The 18,564-nt window shown below is 41.9% G+C and overlaps 1 protein-coding gene across 3 annotated transcripts in view; it reads right to left on the reverse strand.

The window, feature by feature from the left end:
- Positions 1 to 5,374: 5,374 nt before the first annotated feature.
- EEFSEC (eukaryotic elongation factor, selenocysteine-tRNA specific) overlaps positions 5,375 to 18,564 on the reverse strand; it is a 103,919-nt gene continuing 90,729 nt past the window's right edge. For 2 of the 3 annotated variants that reach the window (XM_015875395.2, XM_015875392.2), the window contains one exon: positions 5,375 to 6,146. In XM_015875395.2, coding sequence (XP_015730881.1) covers positions 5,962 to 6,146 — 185 coding nt within the window. In that variant the 3' untranslated portion in view covers positions 5,375 to 5,961. Of the gene's footprint in view, positions 6,147 to 16,003; positions 16,695 to 18,564 lie in introns of those variants that run through there. The other variant, XM_015875393.2, reaches the window with a different exon arrangement.

Raw genomic sequence — 18,564 nt, forward strand, 5'->3', positions numbered from 1 at the left:
ATAATAACTAATTTCCAAAGACACAGACAGGGAATCCTCCCAGCACAGGCTGCAAGCAAAGAAATGGGCAAGACTGCTCCAATGCCATGGTGAAAGAGTCCAACAGTTGACCTATTTGTCATTCAGTTTTGAGACTTCCTTTTCACCCTATAAATATATGATCAGCAAATCTCTAAATCTCCTCTAAACTCATGTCCCTTGGAACGGGCAAGACCTGATCAGGAAAACGAATGCTACCATGAAGAACATTTCCTGATGATTTGACTCAAGAAACAAAACACACCTGCAGGCAGAAGGGTGCAAGCTAATCCCTGCTGTGCTACAGCCCTACAGAGACAGCTGATCCTTCTGCAATTCCAAACTGCCAGTCAAAGCTTTAACATCTTAATACACAGCATGCAGTAATTAAAATTTCTAATTAAGGGGGGGGAAAAAAAAACCCAACACTAACCACCAAAACTAATGTTGCAAATTAGCAAGTCTTATCCACAAATTGAAGGTGGTCTCTGTTGCTCTCTAACAGATCTTATTAGGATTTTAAGCCAACAGTTCTGGACAGAGCTACCCTTCTGCCTGTTTTAGCAACCAGAGAAAAGCAATATTTGCTAGACAAGCAGGTGGGCACCAATGTGGAAAATCTTTGAGTAATCTGACGTTGTTTGGAAGAGCTGCTGAAAGACCTTGGCCTTTCCAGGTAACAAGACAGTATTCTCGCATGGAGGGTGCAGAGTCCAGCTGAAGCTTCTCTGTAATCAAATCTAAGAAAAACAAAATGACAGACTGCTTGTTTTGCTTAAAATAAAGAAATTGCAGCAAAAAAACACCATATGGGGCCTAAGTTTCAGCTTAGTCTTCAGCTTGGCCTTACGGAATGCTACTTTGGGGAATGAATTCACTGTGAGGACATGGATTACTCCTAATTGTCAGGTTGAATTTAGAGGCACTAAAATATCAGTTTTCACAGAGAAGTGGCATAAAAGAACTGGTTCCTACACATCTGTGTGAGGGCTATATAGAGCCTAATAAAAGCAGCTTTGCAGTCCAAGGAGGATGGGATCTGACTGATGTAAATGAGACCCTCGAGAAATCTAGGAATGAGCAACCAAAACAAGAAAACGACTGCAGGACTTTCAGTCAAAGAAAAGGAGAAGAAACTGATCTAAACAGAACCTTCTAGAGCTAATGAACAGAAGATTCCTAAGGGATTATGAATAATCACACCAGTTCAGCCAACACAATACTGCTAGTGGGCACCTCAGTCACTACCAGGTTTGTTTTGCAGCTTGCAAGCCAGACCTCAAATTATCTTTTGGTTAAGAAACGGACTGCAACAAATACAGGACTGAGCAAGACCTCAACACAATCACCTTAATGGGGGAAACCAAGGTTTCATTCTTGGTCCTGGAAAAGCAGTCATTCACACAAAAATAAAAGAACTGTAATGCTAAGAAATGGAAAACACATTCTATCCCAAACACAAAGTCCACTAACAACTGGAAATAAAAACAGCTCTGCATGGCAGATGTGGGACAGGCCCTATTTTGGTACTGGCAACAACAAACAAGTGTATCCACCATACTCATACACAGTGTCTGTAGCGAAGCTATACTCCTATTCAAACAATGCCTTTAGCCTATTTTTGTGCAGAACAATAGGAGAATTGGTGGGGATTCCTGCTCCCCTTTCTTCAGTACCTTTCTTAAATCCAACCTCCCAAGCCTTGAATTCTTTCTGGACATCCACCATCTAGGCTGGCTTCACCAGAATGTAATCCTACAGTTCTCCCCCTGCTCCCCACTCTGCAGGTGAGCTCCCTATTATTCTGCTTATATACTCAGTTAATAAGTTGGTTTAAAAATCGTGTGTTGATAAATAAAGAGTTCTTCAGCTCACTGGGGATGGCAACAGAAGGAAAATGCCAAAGGTTTTTAAAACTGCTAATAAGTATCACACCTCTGCTGCCTTTCATCCTTCATTTCACAAGAACTCAGAGCTCTTTACAGATGTAACTACATAGCCTGCACTCCCAGCAGTGAAATGCAGCCTGTCCTGGGGCAAAACATGGCTGCTTGAGGACACAGCATCACTGCAGCTTCTCCTCCTGCTCTGCCACCCCATGGCTGCTCAGCCCTACAAACACCCCAAACGCTTGCTCTATGCACCCTAAGTATCCTGCCAGAGCAGGTGGCTCATCATTGCTTCCATGGTCAGGCACTGCAATGAATTGCCACACGTGGCAGGAAGCGAGGAAAAGACATTCCAAACACTTAATGGCTCTACCCCAGTAACCACAAGCTCTGCAGCATTTAGTAGAAACTGTTCTTTGAGAGATGGCTTGCAAATTTTAATCTGAAATCTTCATTATCGATGGCAGCACATCCCTGTTTCTTAGTGGGGAGATTCAGTTTTGGTCACAAGCAAAGGATGCCACCTACTGAATCCCAGCCACCACGACTGCATGCTCTGATCCTCTCAGTTCGAGACCTCTGGCAGGATCACAAGGCAAACTGCAGGACCTAAAGGAATCCTGAGGAAAAGCAGAAAACAGGCTTGGAAAAACAAAGCTTTTCTCACTGCTGCTCTCCCCACAACCCAGCGATGTATTACACACAGAACATCTGCACAACCATCATAATTCCTAATTTTGCAGCACTGACAACCTTCGTAGAAGGAAAGAAATAAAACAACCTCCTTACATCTTTATTCCATTTTGGATTCATTATAATGCAGTCTGACAATACGGTACATTCTGCAACATTTAACCCCTGTTCCCATTTGCCGTTCTTAACTTCACGGCTTAATGACAGTGTCAGCAGATCACAATATGACCCTGTTAATATTTTTTTAATGCCATTTTTACAAATTACAGCATAATGTACTGATTACGAGGATGAAAGGTAAGTCTCTACGTCTGTCTGGAAACCAAATAAAAGAATGTTTGAACATCTGTTCATCCTACAAATGTCTTTAAAAGCTTTGATTTTCCCATAATCATTTTGTTCCACCATTTCACCCTTTTTCGAGTGTGTATCCAACAGCCTCAGGACAGCAGCCAGAGATCTGCAGTAACAGCACATTATAATCAAAGTTCTTAGGCACATATAAGTTCTCCTTTTAGAATTAAAGCTGGGGGGAAAAAAAACCCAAACAGCCTCCGCCAGATACCTCTGCAGCATTCCATCCTACACAGATCTCTGCCAGGGGAGCAAAATGAGGGGCTTTATGCAGAGGATTAGAAAGCACCGGGGCAGAAAATGGTGGCAGGTGAAGGTACTCACATGAGGTTTTTATGGTATATGCTCTGCTCGCATTTCTGCCTTCTCCAGAGGCAGAAGTGGGAGAAGTAAAATGCCTGGAAATAGGAGCAGCGAGGAGGGAGGCAGATCTTGGACTGAAGGGATGGAACAATGATGCCAAGTAAGCATTCTAGACAGGAGATGACAGAAAAGGTTGGGGTACAGGTTAAAAAACATGCATTACAAAAGACTGGAGAAACGGATGGAGGTACAGCTCTGCAAAAGGTGCTGCTGCTCGCTCCCTTGGAGCACCCCAAGCAAATAAAACCGTGGGACACTCCACACCAAATGACTGGTGAGGAGCCAAGCAGAGAGCTGCAGAGCTGTCAGCACGCAGCACTAAAGAGTTTTCAAACACATCAAGCTGTGTAACGATTGACTCACTGAGGCTGCTATGGACGGTCAGCAACAGAGAGGGGAAAACAATCAGATAACGCCTTCTAAAAATACACGTGCCACTGTAATGCTGACATCAGGCCTCCTCTCCAGAACTGCTCAATAATACGCTTACAGGTCTTGGTCTTTCTCATTTGTAAGGCAAGACCAGCAACCTCTGAGCAGCCAACGATATCCTACAGCAGGATACTTTACAGGATGCGCATCCTTTTCTTTCCAAAACTCTAAGCAGAGTTAGAGGAATTTATTTACTCGTTTAAAATTTGGCAAGGACATTAATCTATACAGATAAAAACAAATTCCCTCATAATTCACTTTTGTTTTTTGTTTTTTTGTTTTTTTGTTTTATTAGAGAGGCTTTTTAATACCCAGTAATTCTTAGGCTAACATAGTATGGGCAATAATGGTATCCCTTCTATGTCATCTGTTTCTCCAGCTTCCATCGCTGCAGTATCTTAAGCAGAAGCAACAGCACAGGGTACAAAACAGGATTTGATAAAGGCTTAAATAGAAAGATAACAAAAAATATTCTTTCGAAAGACTGCCTTTAGGGGTGTCTGGGAAAAGAAGAGAAATAGGGAAGGAGAGGTGACAGAGGTGTGAAATGCATTTTTTTTTTTCATTATAGAAGGACACATTTTCCAGCAAGGCTGGCAGCACAAGCCACGTTAAGCCATAGCTGAAGTTGTCTGCCTAATTCCTTTGGGATCACACTGAAAGCATACCCCATAATCTTATGGGATGTGCTAAAGCTTTGCTGGGACTCACTCAGCAGAAACTGTTTGGGATTATTCCACAAAGCACTAATTCTGTTCTGATTTAAAGGGGCACCATCAGCCCAGTTTGAACACCTGACTTGCCTCGTCTCAGCGCTATCCAGTTGTAAACACCTTCACACAATAGCTGAGATTTTTGCCGTTTCTGCCCACTTTGGTTACCTGGATATTAAAAGGAAGTGAAAAAGGAGGAAAAAATAGGATTATGTTAGTAAAATGGATTCATGCCCAACAATGGGTATTTGATTAATAACACTTTGATAAATAAGCAAAACGACCTGTTACCATTGCGTTATTCCATGTACATCTAACTCACACCATTGCCCATGGCTGGCTCCACTGAAGGTGCCACAGGCTGCTATTTAACAACAACAGGTACTCGTTGTGTTGAGCATACAGGAACCAGTACCTTCCGTGCTGCCAGACCCAGAGTACAATTTCTGTTCAAGGCTTCCATCCCTGTGGAATTACTGTTAGTTTTTACATTACGATGTTTTGTGATTTCTAAATAAGAAAGAAGGGATACTGCCAGTGCTCTCTCTCCTCTGTAGAACATGAAATCCAGAGGAAGAACTAAAGCAGCCATGAAATCCCTATTAAACAACTAATGGTTTCTAAAGCATCTTGGAGATATTCATTTTACAAGCTTTATGCTGCAATCTTCCACCATTATTTTAATGAAAGAAAGTCCCTGACTATTTCCAGAGGCAACTTCTTCTGTCGAACACAAAAAGGCATTTAGGTTACAAAAAAAAAAAAAAAAAAAAAAAAAAAAAAAAAAGAAGAAGAAAAAGAATTCCGGAGTAGGATTCAACACAGAACCAGCAGGAAATTCAAAAAAGCTATAGAAAAAAGTCACCAAAAATAGGTTCTGAACCTTTGGAACAGCAGACAGAACAATTAAGATTCTCAGTTATACGCATCATTATGTTTAATAAGAAAAACATTTCTAGATAGAAATCATTTATAACAAAGATCCATACCAACTCTCAGATAACATCTTACATAGTTGCAGCTGAAGGAATCTGAAATATCCATTCTAGGTTCCACCTATTATATCACATGCTTTTTGTCCCTCACTTCACTTGGGGAAGAGAACCCAGGCAAATCAGCTTCACTTTGCAAGTCGCACGAAATTTACATCTTGACTGCATTTAAATCAATATTGATGGCAAACTTTCAGATTACAAGAAACCTTGAAACAACTCAGTAGAAAAGCACTGCTATTAGAATGCACACTCCAACGCTGCCATTTGGCAGGTGGCATTCTTAAAGAGGCCGTAAAGATTCACCTCATCGAGACAAGATAAGCAGATCTTAACAGAATAAAAGCAGATTGAGGGGGTTTCAAAAGTGAACACAGAGTCACAGCAGGAGCTTCAAAGCTCTGCAAGGAAGGAACAGGTCTAATGCACCCAGGCAAGGAACACATTCCATCTGAATTCATTCCAGAGTCTGGTCCTTCTGGTGGGTTTGGAGGTCTCTTTGCTTCCTCAGGATTGAATCATTTTCTTCTGTGTGTCAAAGACGTATCTTTTAAAAAGAAGAGTGATGGTAACAGGTTGGGCCGAATCATTCTTGCTGCTTTCATCCTCTTTGTTTGTATCCGCCTTCCCTGCCTTCGATTTTTTCTTGGAGGCAGCACTGAGAAGCGTCTTGGTCTCTGGCTTCAGCCCACCTGTTAAAAAAACAAACAAACAAGAACATACATGACCAAACAGCTCAACTACACATTGCAGTGTGTCTGGAAAAAATGAACAGGCAACTTTACTTCTGAAATCAAGCAAGGAAAATATGAAAATGCATCTGATACATCAGGAAGGTTACATTTCTGTATCACACTCCTGGACTATGCTATGTTATGTGACAAGAGAGGCATTCAGACACAGTTCACAACAGCAATACTCCAAATCAGGTGCAGACTCCTCCATGATCACCCCCAGATCCATTCATTCCCACACCCACAACCTGACACATACCTCCCTAAACTGGCCAAGCTTTTCAAGTATTAAATACAGGCCAAAATGTAACCAGGTCAGAATAACTTACCTGGTTGAGGTAAGCTTTTAGCCAGCAGACCTTCCCTATTTTGCACACAGTTCCCAGAGTTTCTAGAATATTTATAGAAATACGGGTCACGAATGAGAAATAACAGCTAAAATACTGAAGTATACAGCCCTAAGACTAAGGTACTTTAGTATCTTGAGTTTATTTCCCAGACCTGCCACTGGTTGGTTTTAGCAAATGATGCTCTCCTTTTTTGCTTGGCCTACAGAGCAGCTCAGGGTTACAGCTCACTTCTTAAGGGAACTGGAATTAACCTGCATATGATTCTGAGAATCTGAACTCCAAACATCAGCCTTTCTCCAGCCATTCACGTGAAAACAAACATTTGTCTTTTCCCTCCTAGATGGATTGGGTCGATTTAAATCTTTTGACTCGATGGTGATGTTTTAAAGAAGAGCAAAGATGCAAATATCCATAGAAGCACCGTAAAATAGGAGATGCAGCTCCTACAAGGAACTGCCTCTTTAAAGCAGAAGACAGCACCGCTCCTTAGGAGCACATTGAGCACCACCTGAGCACACCGAGACGTGGTTTTCAGGCATCCGGCCAACTTCAGTTCAGGTATTTTTAACCCGCGGTGTCACATAACCTTATCTCAAACACTTAATCGGCTTCTCTCCCCTCATACTGAAATTCAGATGCGGATTCTCATATCGCAGCCTGACAAAAAGCTCGAGATGCTTATGATTTGCTGGAGACAGGAGGTCTACGCTCGCAGGTGATCAGCTCCGCTCCAGACATGCAGAGCACTTCCAGCTGGCTGCAGGGACACGGCTGCACAGCCTGGGCACTCACCCTTCAGGGCAGCAGTAAACTGCTCCGACAGCATCACCACCCACACAGAGGGAAGGTGGGAAGCAGGCAAGCACTGAAGCACCACCAGGGAGCTGCCCGTTTGCATTTCATAAGCACGGCTTCTGAGAGCAGCCCTGCAGCACAGCCGTGTGGGGACCTGCAGAGTGTCTCAAAAAAAAAAAACAACCAAACAACCCAAAAAAACACAAAACGGCACAAAAGAGAAGCAACATGATGCAAAGGACTGAAAGTACACCTAACACTAAGGCTGCAGAAGGCCAATGTTAGGCAGAACTGACATTGTCCTGTGGGGCCTCGTATCCTGCAGCCAAGTCAGCAGCAGATTTCTCTTTTCAGATGGTGCACAAAAAAGCGATGATTGTTTCATTGTGGAAATAATTGAGCCGGTTTTTCCTTGGTGGTTGAGAACCCTGATAATGACCATTTTGCACGTGTAAGGTTCAATTAATCAAACTAGATAATATGATGTGGCTCGAGCACATTTATTATTTGGTTTTATTACGTTGTATAGTCATGTTTGATGCAGCTGCTTCACTTATTTTTTTAATTGGATGCTTTCATACAAATCCCATTAATATCATTAGCCTCACCATCACTCCATCTTCATTACACAGAATTATTTATCATCACATGAAGAGTAACATTCTTTCTATATGAAAAGCTCAAAGAACACCTTGGGTGCTGCTAGAAAAAACAGAAACAGTCAAAACCAAGCAAAAGAAAGCAAAAACAGCAAAAGGAGTGACCTCACACTGTCCTGATCTTTACCTTTGCAAGACTTATTTCCTACTGTATGTTTTATACTGACCAACCTTATTGCAGTGCTCCTGAGCAGCATCTCCCTCCACTTTCTCAAGATGACCATTAATTTTTTGGGACAAAAACACTGCTTTTTACTTGCTGGTTGGTTTCCCTTTCTGGCTCTTCTTACTCCTGCATCGCTGTTACTGTCACATTGCTGTTTAAGAAAGACATTTAACTCTAAAGCCTCTCAGTGAGAGGCATTTTAAATTAACTTCAGCAAACAAATTCTAAAATGCTTCTATTTACATTAGTGAGCTTTGCGAGACTGATTTCCAAGATCACTAATTGATGGAAAGGAGAGAGGAAGGGAGGAGGTGAGACACGGACACGGCAGCCTGGTGTTTCCCTTTTGGGTGCATGGAGCTGAATACCCGCTTGCTGCTGAGATCCCCCCCCAAGGGATGAGCATCTACATCCCAGCACAGCCACTCATGTGGATAAATGAGGAATCCCACACTAGAAAATCCATTTTCAAGAAGAACAGCATACACTGTGTGTGGAACTGCACTGGGGAAGAACACATTAAAGCCAAGCGATCTCACCTTCTGCAAGACATCACCTCAACTTCCAAATGTGAGGAAGTAAAAGTACCCCACCTGCAGCTGTTAACACCCAGCTGGATTTGAATACGGTATTCTGGGCAAGAACTTCACAAAAAGAAATGGAAGAACACAGTGGTTCCTACGAGCGAAATTATGGGCTGGCAGCCAAAGGCAGCTCAGGTATTATTAAATTCACAAGGTATCTAAATTACCTAATCAGATCCCACGGCCCACACTCTGCAAACAGATTAGGTGGCTGGCATCGTACCCTAACAAACGGCGTTTTCTGTTTCCCTGCTGCGGTGCCAGGAGGTCTCGGGGCTGGCGAGGCTCTGCGGCAGAGCGGCACAAAGGAGCAGGCAGTGGCAGACAGGCGCTGTAATCGCGGGCTCATCTACCTCCGTGCGTCTCTCGCGTTACACACAATGCACGCCTCGCGTTTTACAAAACCAAGGAAATGAAGGGAAATATATCTGTCACCAAAGAAGACATCAGACCTTTAATAGCTGAAATGACGGATATTTTTAGATGGAGGTCTAGTTTAACTTACTTACATTAAGGGTCTAATCTCTGCTGAACAATAGCTATGTTAGCTTGAATACATAGTGAGAAATCTGTTCCATTAATTAAGTGCTGCCTGTACTACTCGGATTTGTAGCAAATGTTAATAGATTTTTTTTTCTTCCTCTGTTGGACAATTACTTTATTTTGCCAAGTTGCTAATGGATTAAATTGAAAAGGTCCGCGTGTTAAGAAAGACTTCAGCTTCAAAGTCCTAAGAAATGCCTTGCATACAACTGTGGGAAATACCTATATATTAATGTTATTAATGGGCAGTCCTCAGAGGCATAGAAAATATCTGAAAGCTTAGCAAATTCATTCCCACCCATCATAACCACGTCTGTAACAAGAAGCACCCAGGTCTTATGTAAAATATACTCATAGCATCAGCTAACACACGTTAGATACAATATCTGGCAGGAAAATAGTCTAATGCTACACGCTTTTAGTTTTAACTGTTACTAATAATTACTAATTAAGAGCACAGACTCTGATCCTTTGTCTCAGCACAGTCCCAAAGATCACCCTAAACGGAAGCATTCACAAAACTTGCATTAATGAAACTCAAATGAAAAGCAATACCACACCAGGAAAATGCTTTCCAAGTTTAAGAACTGTTCCACATGCAAAACATACGAGATAAAGACAATATTTTAAACAGTTTGAGCAAATAAAAGCAAACTTCCTAATGATCAGCAGTATCTTACGTTCAAACACTTCACTGTGATCTGGAGCTCTACTACCACTCATAGAAGGAGTCTGATTTAGTTTGCATGGAAACACAACAATTTTAGCAATTTAGTGTCAATTTCACACTGTAGAACTCGTTTATAAACACTTGCTATCAATTTCTCATTTTTTTTTTGTTTTTCTTACATCTGAAGCAAAGACAGTCATATCTATGCAAGTTTTAAGGTTTCTCTAATGCTACATGTTCTCTTTACGTGGAAGTTACCCATACCTCTCTGCAATGGGGATGTATGGTGACAACCACCCCATGCTGACCCCCCGGGATCCCCCACTTTATGCCCAGGGAACCACCTCCACACCTGGCAGCTGGCAGCAGCAGCCAGAACATAAACCACAGCCACTGAATACGGAACATAAATAGCCACAGGCAGCAAGGTTTGCTTGTGCTTTGCTTTTACCACCACTGCTTCAGTTAAGCAGAAAGCTGGTGCATTCTCATTCCTTTCTCTAATTCAACTGCAGGATTGGACTAGATTATGTGTTAAACCACTGCCATGCTTTTTCCCTATGTATATTTTTATTTCATTGTTACTTACAAGCTTAATACTCATTTCCTTTTGTGTTATTTCCTCACAACTCATTCTTCTTCACTTAATGTTATCATTCCTTACAAAAGCCATCATTTTTTTCCCCTTTGCCTCTTCTGCTCCTTGAAAGGATCACCAAGAGTGATCTCTGCTATTTCTCCTAATATCCAGCTCCTTCCCCTGACTCCCAGTTCAGCACTTCAGCAGTTGTATCTCCTTCCTTTCTCAACTTTCATCTTCAGATTTCCCATCTCCAAATTTCTACTTCCTACTTCCACAGATCATCTTCTCTCTTTGATAACCAGGAATAGTCCCACCTCCTTCAAAAACAATGAAATACTTGAATGGAAGATTTCGAAGGCAGAATACTAGACGCACTGTGGATGAGAAGCCAGAAAATAATATCTCCTTGTAGCCCAGCCAGAGACAGAAGTAATTTTTAAGCAACTGATAAACACATCATTGAAAACAGGTGCAATAATAGAGGTACTGGGCATGCTCTCCCGCACAGCCAAGACTAATTTATTTCCCTGAACAGCTCCCTTCTCAGATGCACAGAGGCAGAAAAAAAAAGCTAAGTGCATTGGCTAGTGCTGAGGAACACGAAGGTATTAGCTAGCATGGATGACTGCAGTTTTCTTACAGAACTGAGAATTGTAATGGTAAAAGTATATATATATTAAAAGATTCCAAGCCTCCTGGTTCATGAAAAGTTGGCTTCCATATGACAATAAAGAAACCATCCCATTGACAGCAATAGGAAAATCAGTAAGTACCAGCAGTGGTACTTGTCATGGTTTGCTAGGAATGTGATGGCCCAGAGAGGACTCATGATTCTTGCCACAGTGTTAGGAAAAAGATTGAAGCTACATCAGTAGCTATCACTGGGATAGAAAATACTGCAGTATGCATTCACTGTTAAATGATTTCCTAGACTGTTCTTGCTACTATTTCCAAACCTCTCCATCCATCCAGGAACAAGTGAGCCAACCTTGCATCTTACTTCTGGGAAGAAAATACCCTATTTCCTTCCTTCCACCACTGCAGCAGAAGACAAGAACTTGCAATTTCTTGTCTCCTGTCAACATCCAAATGTTAAAAATTGACAGAAAATCAGAGTTAGCAAAGCGCACTTGAAGTCAGAAATAATTTTCAGTCAAGGCAAACGTAACCTTTTATTATGACAGGTAGACATTTTTCTTTCTTCCTGAGAGAAGTAAAGAAAAGAGCACAACTTGAAGCAGGCAAAGGTTTGGGAATAATCCACCCTCACAATGGATTATTCGTAACAGCCGGTCTTCACAATTTCAGGATTTCCTTAACTGGAACCCTCAGAGCCTGAGCCCTCATTACACAGTTAAGGAGTGTGTGACTGCACCAACGCTCCTGCTAACAGGGAGTACAAAACCCAGTTGACCTGAAAATCAGAAACGATCAGAGCCCCACGTGGGGGTCAGTCTGCTGTGCATGGGACAGAACAGACTGGGCTCCCATCAAGCTTACTACTGTGGCTGACCACTGAAAGGAAAACTTCTTGCTGGTACTGTGGGATTTCATAATCTAGTAGTTCAGTATAACAGTTAAAAACAAATGGCTTGTGCAATTTTCCCTAAAGTAATTACCTGGTGTTTTGAATAAAGAGGAAAAGGAACCCTCAAAAAAATAAAAAAATAAAAAATAAATAATCAGAGGATCGATTTAACCAAATTCTTCCACTTAAACTTTTCTTTACAGTCAGATGGAAAAGATAACAGAAAACAGTACATCTCTTTGCCTGAATTCTTTATATTACATTAGCAGAGAATCAGAGTTGCTACCCAGAAAAGATATCCAATACTCAAACTTCTCATTTTATTGCAACCAAGGTGGCCATTTTTCTCCACCGATATCCAACAAAGAAAACCTGAGCTGGTCCAGAAAGTGACATCTTTCTAGGCCTTCCATGTACAACACTACTATATTGCTCTGCCCATAAACCCTGTATTAGGAACATAAGATATGCCACATCACGACCAGTTACTGGCAATTGAGAGGCTGCTGGCCCTAACAGAAAGGACAAGCATCCCATCCACTTGTTATTCACAGAATCACAGAATCACAGAATTACCCGGGTTGGAAGGGACCTCAAGGATCATGTAGTTCCAACCCCCCTGCCTAGCAGGGCCAGTATTAATATATGGTGCTTCAGAAAAAGCAGGGATGAAAACTGTGTCCTGAACTAATTAAGAGTCCAGAACTGGGAAGGAATTCTCTACTTGACATCAGGGTCAGCAAGCATCAGCCCAGCTAATCAAAAGGTTTGTGCACAATGCTCTTACTGAAGCTGGTCTGCCCTACTCCTAAGCATTTATTACCATGATAACAACTGTAATTACAACCACCTAGTCAATTTTGATGCAACAGTCGACCATCACTCAAGAAACAAGGGATATTCCTGCTGCCACCCTCAGGAGCTCGGGATTTAAGCCTCAATTACTTCCACAGATCATGCAACAAATTTTACTTACGTAAATATTAACAATTCTCCAGTAATGCTCTTTTCAACTCACACCACCTTTTCCCACATCTCATCAGCTCTCTTCAGAAACATTTTGTTGGGGTTTCAAACTTCAGGATAGATCAATTTTTCTCTTTTAGCTGGTACAAGTTCTGCTATTATCATCTTGTCTGGCTTGTGGATATTAACACAACAACAACATGAAGCCGACTAGAGAGAGCATCAGCCTCTGAGGAGACCAGAAAGAGCACTCCCTCCTTCCAAAGGAGAATTACACTAACAACTTGGGATCTACACAAGGTATCTGTATTCACTGTTTGATGACAAAGATCGGAAAGAAAGTCTTATAGCCACTTCAAGCAGTAACTGCTCACGTACTGCCCAACCGCTGCTGTGTCAGTCTGCAGAGCCATCCTTGCAGGTTCAGCCTGGTGGGCTCTGGGTGGGAAATCCTCAACTACCAAAACATTTTCCCATAAATTAGGGAACAGCTGCCCTGTGCCACATCCCAGATGGCTGCAGTTCAGTGCTGAACTGACTTGAGTCTTGTGTATCAATTTGTTAAGTTTATACAGGCTTTTGGACTGAGATACATGATTGTAAGAGGTGATAATCTAGAAATAACACGGATTTCATTATGGGCTCCTACTTAGTAGGGAAAGAGCTAATCTTCCTTGATGAGGAAGACAGAAGCTGTTTTAATTCAAGAGGCTGACCTAGGTGAAGCTGAGGCCAAAGCTGTATTTGGAAATCTCTCACGTCAGCTGGACACAGCCCTTTCAAGCTCAGTGCCAGCTCCACACAATGGCTTAAGCTGCGCTCTCCGGCAGCCCTTAAAGGCACATTTTGTATCTTGGCTTTTGCTGCAAGCAATCAAGAAAGAATGCAAGAAAACAAAACTGTTTCCCAAGCACTGTTTGCTGGTGCCATAATTAATATAATCAAACAATTCCACAAATTGCTTCCAATTGCTGGCGTCACTTTCATGTGCAGAGCCAAGCTTTCAAAGAAGGGCCCTTCTTGTCCTACATCCTTACACTGGTAACCCTTGCTTCACACAATAGTAAACAAGCCCTCGCTAAATAGTACAGGGTAATTTGTACTGTAATAGGTCCCCAAGGCACCATGGACACAATTTGAAACGCCATCTAATTTTTCTTTTTAATTAAAAAAGCAGTTACTATATTTAAGCAACAACACAAAAAAGTTCAGAGGGGACGGTCTGGAGTTTCCCACAGCTCTCCGGGACTTTTCTCAAGGTCAGGAAGAGTTTTATAGGCTCCATTGGTACAGATTTTTTTTGTTAATTAGTCTGCCATACCCTCTGCATGAAGTCAGTGTATTGATTTTCAGTCTGATATTCTTTGTATTGCTAAACAGAGCTCAGGCTCCAGTGTCACACAGAATCTATCAGCAGCCGAACGGTTATCAATACCACCCGTTCCTATACTTGCCTTGCCTGTCTCTCCCTCTCCATCGTCTCACACTTGCTCTCCAGATTGAGGACACTCAGTGTACCACAGTGCCGAGAGTGCGTGCCATTCATTTTGTCTTATGCTTCTCCTTTTACAGCAAGATGCTCAGGGTATATTATCCCTCCCAAATCTACATCATGTAACTGTATTTTCACCTAGTTTGTTTGGTTTTTTTTGTCAAAATTTATGACAAATAATTACTGTCACCTGAAGCCATGAAGTAGGACAGTTTTCTGCACCCTACAAATACCCAGTCTATCATAGCCTTGCTATATGAGCACTTCATTAGGTATGCAAACCCAGACACATTTTAGAAGCCTACCTTCCACTGTGAGCTTTCCAAAACACATCATAACCCAACATACTCTTCAGCCCCAAAGCCCCAAAAAGTAACCCCAAAATGCAGTGACACTTGGGCTAGCTGGCCATACTGCAATGCACATCAGTCAAGAATATCAAACCTGACTTTGTCTTACAAGGCCAGCATGTATTTCAGTTGCAGTTCCATTGCATGACACCCAACATTTGTGGGCTACACCTTTCTGGGGCAATCTCCTAAAGAAGTCTTCACACTTTGCATTCCTGGGACATAGCAATGGTTTATATGCATCCTGCAATTTGTTGTTTCTGTTTGCCAAACATTAACATGGGTCAAATCAGAGACTCCATGGCACTGCAATTACAAGGTCCTGGCTGTGCAATTTACATGTACACACACCACAAGAACTCGCAGAGCTACAGGACAACCATTACGGTAATCTTTTGATCTTCACACTGTCCCATTAGCCTCAGGGAGAGGATTTTCAAGGTAATATTTGCAGCGGCATTAACAAGGTTGCAATTATGTCAGCTAATTACTATACCAGCAATTATTCATAAGCTGTTTTCACTGGATGGTCACTCAAAGTCCATGCAGTCACTGAGATTGTGCCCAAGTGCTACTCCAGTCATTGCCTCAGCATGCCAGCTGGAAGAGCTCTCCCAGAAAGAGGGAACGGGCAGAGCTGCTTATGTTGTTGATACTGTGCTTTTAGTCTACACATTCCTCAAACTCCCTGAAACAAAAAAGGCCACCTTGAGTGCATGGGAAATGCCCAGATCACAGCAAGAACAGCTGAGAAAAAACTGAAGTAATAAGGACATTAAATTATTAATACCAATATATGTAATGGGAATGTACACAGGCTCTTGGTACAACTCAACAATTTGAAAATTACAGGTAGGTCAGCATTAACATCCATGACCATTCAAAACACTCCAAGAGAGAAGTGCTTTAAAATCACAGTTACTTGGACCAGGAGGAGAGGAAGGTTGCTTGTTTTCAGAACTGAACATTCGCTCTAACAACAACAGGCATTCAGTGCTCTGCTGTTGTTGGGGATTCCTTTTTATCAAAGGGAACTCACCTTCTCTTTCAGAGAATCTCAGCCCCCCAGGATTCTACTGTACATAAAGCCCTGCCACAACCGTGGCTCCAAGCTACTAGACCTAGGGCCCAGGCACATCCATGTCACTGGACCTCTATGAAGTATTAAGTCAGGATGTGAGAGAGGGAAAGAAACACACAGACATCCACATGACAAGTAACAGGGACACTGTTGTCCAAGACACACCTTTACAAGTTTGGTCCTTGCTAATTAAATACTCAAGTCAAGGGGAAGAAAAATCACCCAGTGAGTCATGGGAGCTCTTTGGGTCAGAGTCAGGCAGCAGTGCCCCAGAAGACAGAGTTATCATCAGTACCCTCGTACCTATAAAACAGTAAATAAAAAGAACACCACCCATGCTCTGAAACAAAATATGTTCTGAATTCAACACAGGGGACTAAAATCCCATCCACCCAGTGAAAAAAGTAACACTACAGTTACTACAGTAACACAACCAATATAGAATCTCCGAGAGCAGCCTTTCAAGAAGGCACACCGTATGCAAAAAGTTCAGGTTAGCAGATGTGACAGAATCAAAGGCAATTCATTACAAAGCAGCTTCAAACCACAGTGCTGGATCCGCAGGCTGGGCTGTAATCCTCCCATCTTGATGTGCACGAGGCATCCGAGAAGCCCGCTAAGCTGGACCAACTCCGCTGACTTATCCCAGGCATCTGCTGCTTGTACGGGTCCAGAGTTTAAGTTGGCGATATTCATCTTCCCCTGGGCTGCCTTTATAAAGCAATCCTAAACAATGGGACTTCAGAATAAAGAATAAAACATTTAATTTTTGTGGGCATTCTTTTTTTTCCTTCTTTTTTTTCAACTTCTAGGCAAGGGCCTTTAATGCGATTAGAAGGGGGAGGGGGATTGGATAGCTGCTTTTTTCTTTTTTATGTTATGTATATTGTGTGTAAACAAATATGCAATTTGCTTTAAAAAGATAAGGTGATTAAATTTTTATCGGGCTTGTACTCTGTTGTCACCACAACAAAGAGAATTAGGAGGAGGAAAGAAAGGCCTTTTTATTTGAATTATGCTCTTACCAGAGGTTCTCTACAGCACAGCTGTAAAGCCACTCAATGTTCTCCAAACAGGCCCTTTGATTGCATTTTATTCAACTTGTTTGCATTTGGAGCAATCGAAAGGAAAAGAACGCTCCACATTTTGATGTCTTAATGTTCCTTAATACCTTCTTTAATTTATATTAAGCTTCTTAACTAGGGTGATGAATTCTTCAAAAACAATAAAGACCCAGCGCAGAAATCTCTCACACACCATGAAAATTGAAATTATAATGTATTCATGGCTTTTTTTTTTTTGTTATAAAAAGAAAACCAAAACATTATTTAGAAGAAAGATTTTAAAGCAGAGAAAAAAATCCCGAAGTTGCACGAAAATTACTTGATCCACAGAAACAGATGAAAGTTCAAACTAATTATTACAAGGGAAATAAAATTTTGTCTGAGGTGGAATAGAAGACATAGTAGGAGAACGCTGGGTTACTGTGAAGTTTTCGTTCTTTTAATAAGCTATAAACTCCTTCCCCACAACCTCCTACAAGAAACGACTCTGGAAATGTGTTTAGTTTTGTTTTACCAAGACTGATTTGATGGTTTTTCTTTTTCTTATTCCCAGTTTTCTTCCCTAAAAGAGCTCTTCAGGTTCACATCCGTGGTGCATCTTCACTCCAGCTGTCCTTCACAGTCTGCCAACACCAGCAGCTCACACCGAGACTGGTGATGGCCAACAGGGCACTGCAACAGGCACAGCAGCTTCAGGGGGCACACTGAAGTCACTGGGTGAGGTTCCCAGAAACACCTTTCACAGGTGGATCATCCACCAAGGGAGCCCAGAGGAGGAAAGCTGATCACAGCTGGGAATTAGAAGCAGAGCTCAGTGCTGGGAGCCACACCACAGTGATGGGTGTGTGGGTACCACTGAGTGACGGAACAAACTTCCAAACAGGCATTCAAAATACCCTCGAAAAAACATGTTACTAAAAGAAAACATATTTGCATCTTGATTTGCATTTGGTTATTTTCTGTTAACATGCGCTGACTGTCACCTCCTTACCACAAGTCACAGTTTTAAGCAAGTCTCCAAATGCAAATCTTGTGATGAAGCCTGCCCCATTTACAAAATGCTTGTGAAAAAGCTCACCTAGCTGTAGCAGCAAACAACAGGCCACAACCATTAAAGCAATTTATAAAACAACACGGTGTGCTGCATCGACTACACAGTAAAACAATACTGATCTTAATCTAATCCGAATGCTTCATGGGTGAAAACAACACCTCCCCATTCTGAGCAGGGTCACACCATGCAGACACAGAAGCATCAAACCCAACCGCATATGGATGACTACAGCAAAACTGAAGTACTGAGAAACTGCAGGCTGTCAAAGGCAGCACAGAAGAGCTCTGTAAGGTCACTCTCTACCAAAGGGATGTACATCACCACCCTCTAGCACAGTATCAGGTCTCCTTCACATATATCTGCCCTACAACTAATCCCTGCTCATGCAGCAAATGGTGCTAAAATGGAAAATAAGCACGGTGCAATATTAATCTTCTAACTGGCAATATCTAACGTGTCCCACCTATTCCAAAACTTTGCATTTTCATAAG

The sequence above is a fragment of the Coturnix japonica genome, chromosome 12 (assembly GCF_001577835.2).
Source record: "Coturnix japonica isolate 7356 chromosome 12, Coturnix japonica 2.1, whole genome shotgun sequence".
Taxonomy (NCBI): Eukaryota; Metazoa; Chordata; class Aves; order Galliformes; family Phasianidae; genus Coturnix; species Coturnix japonica.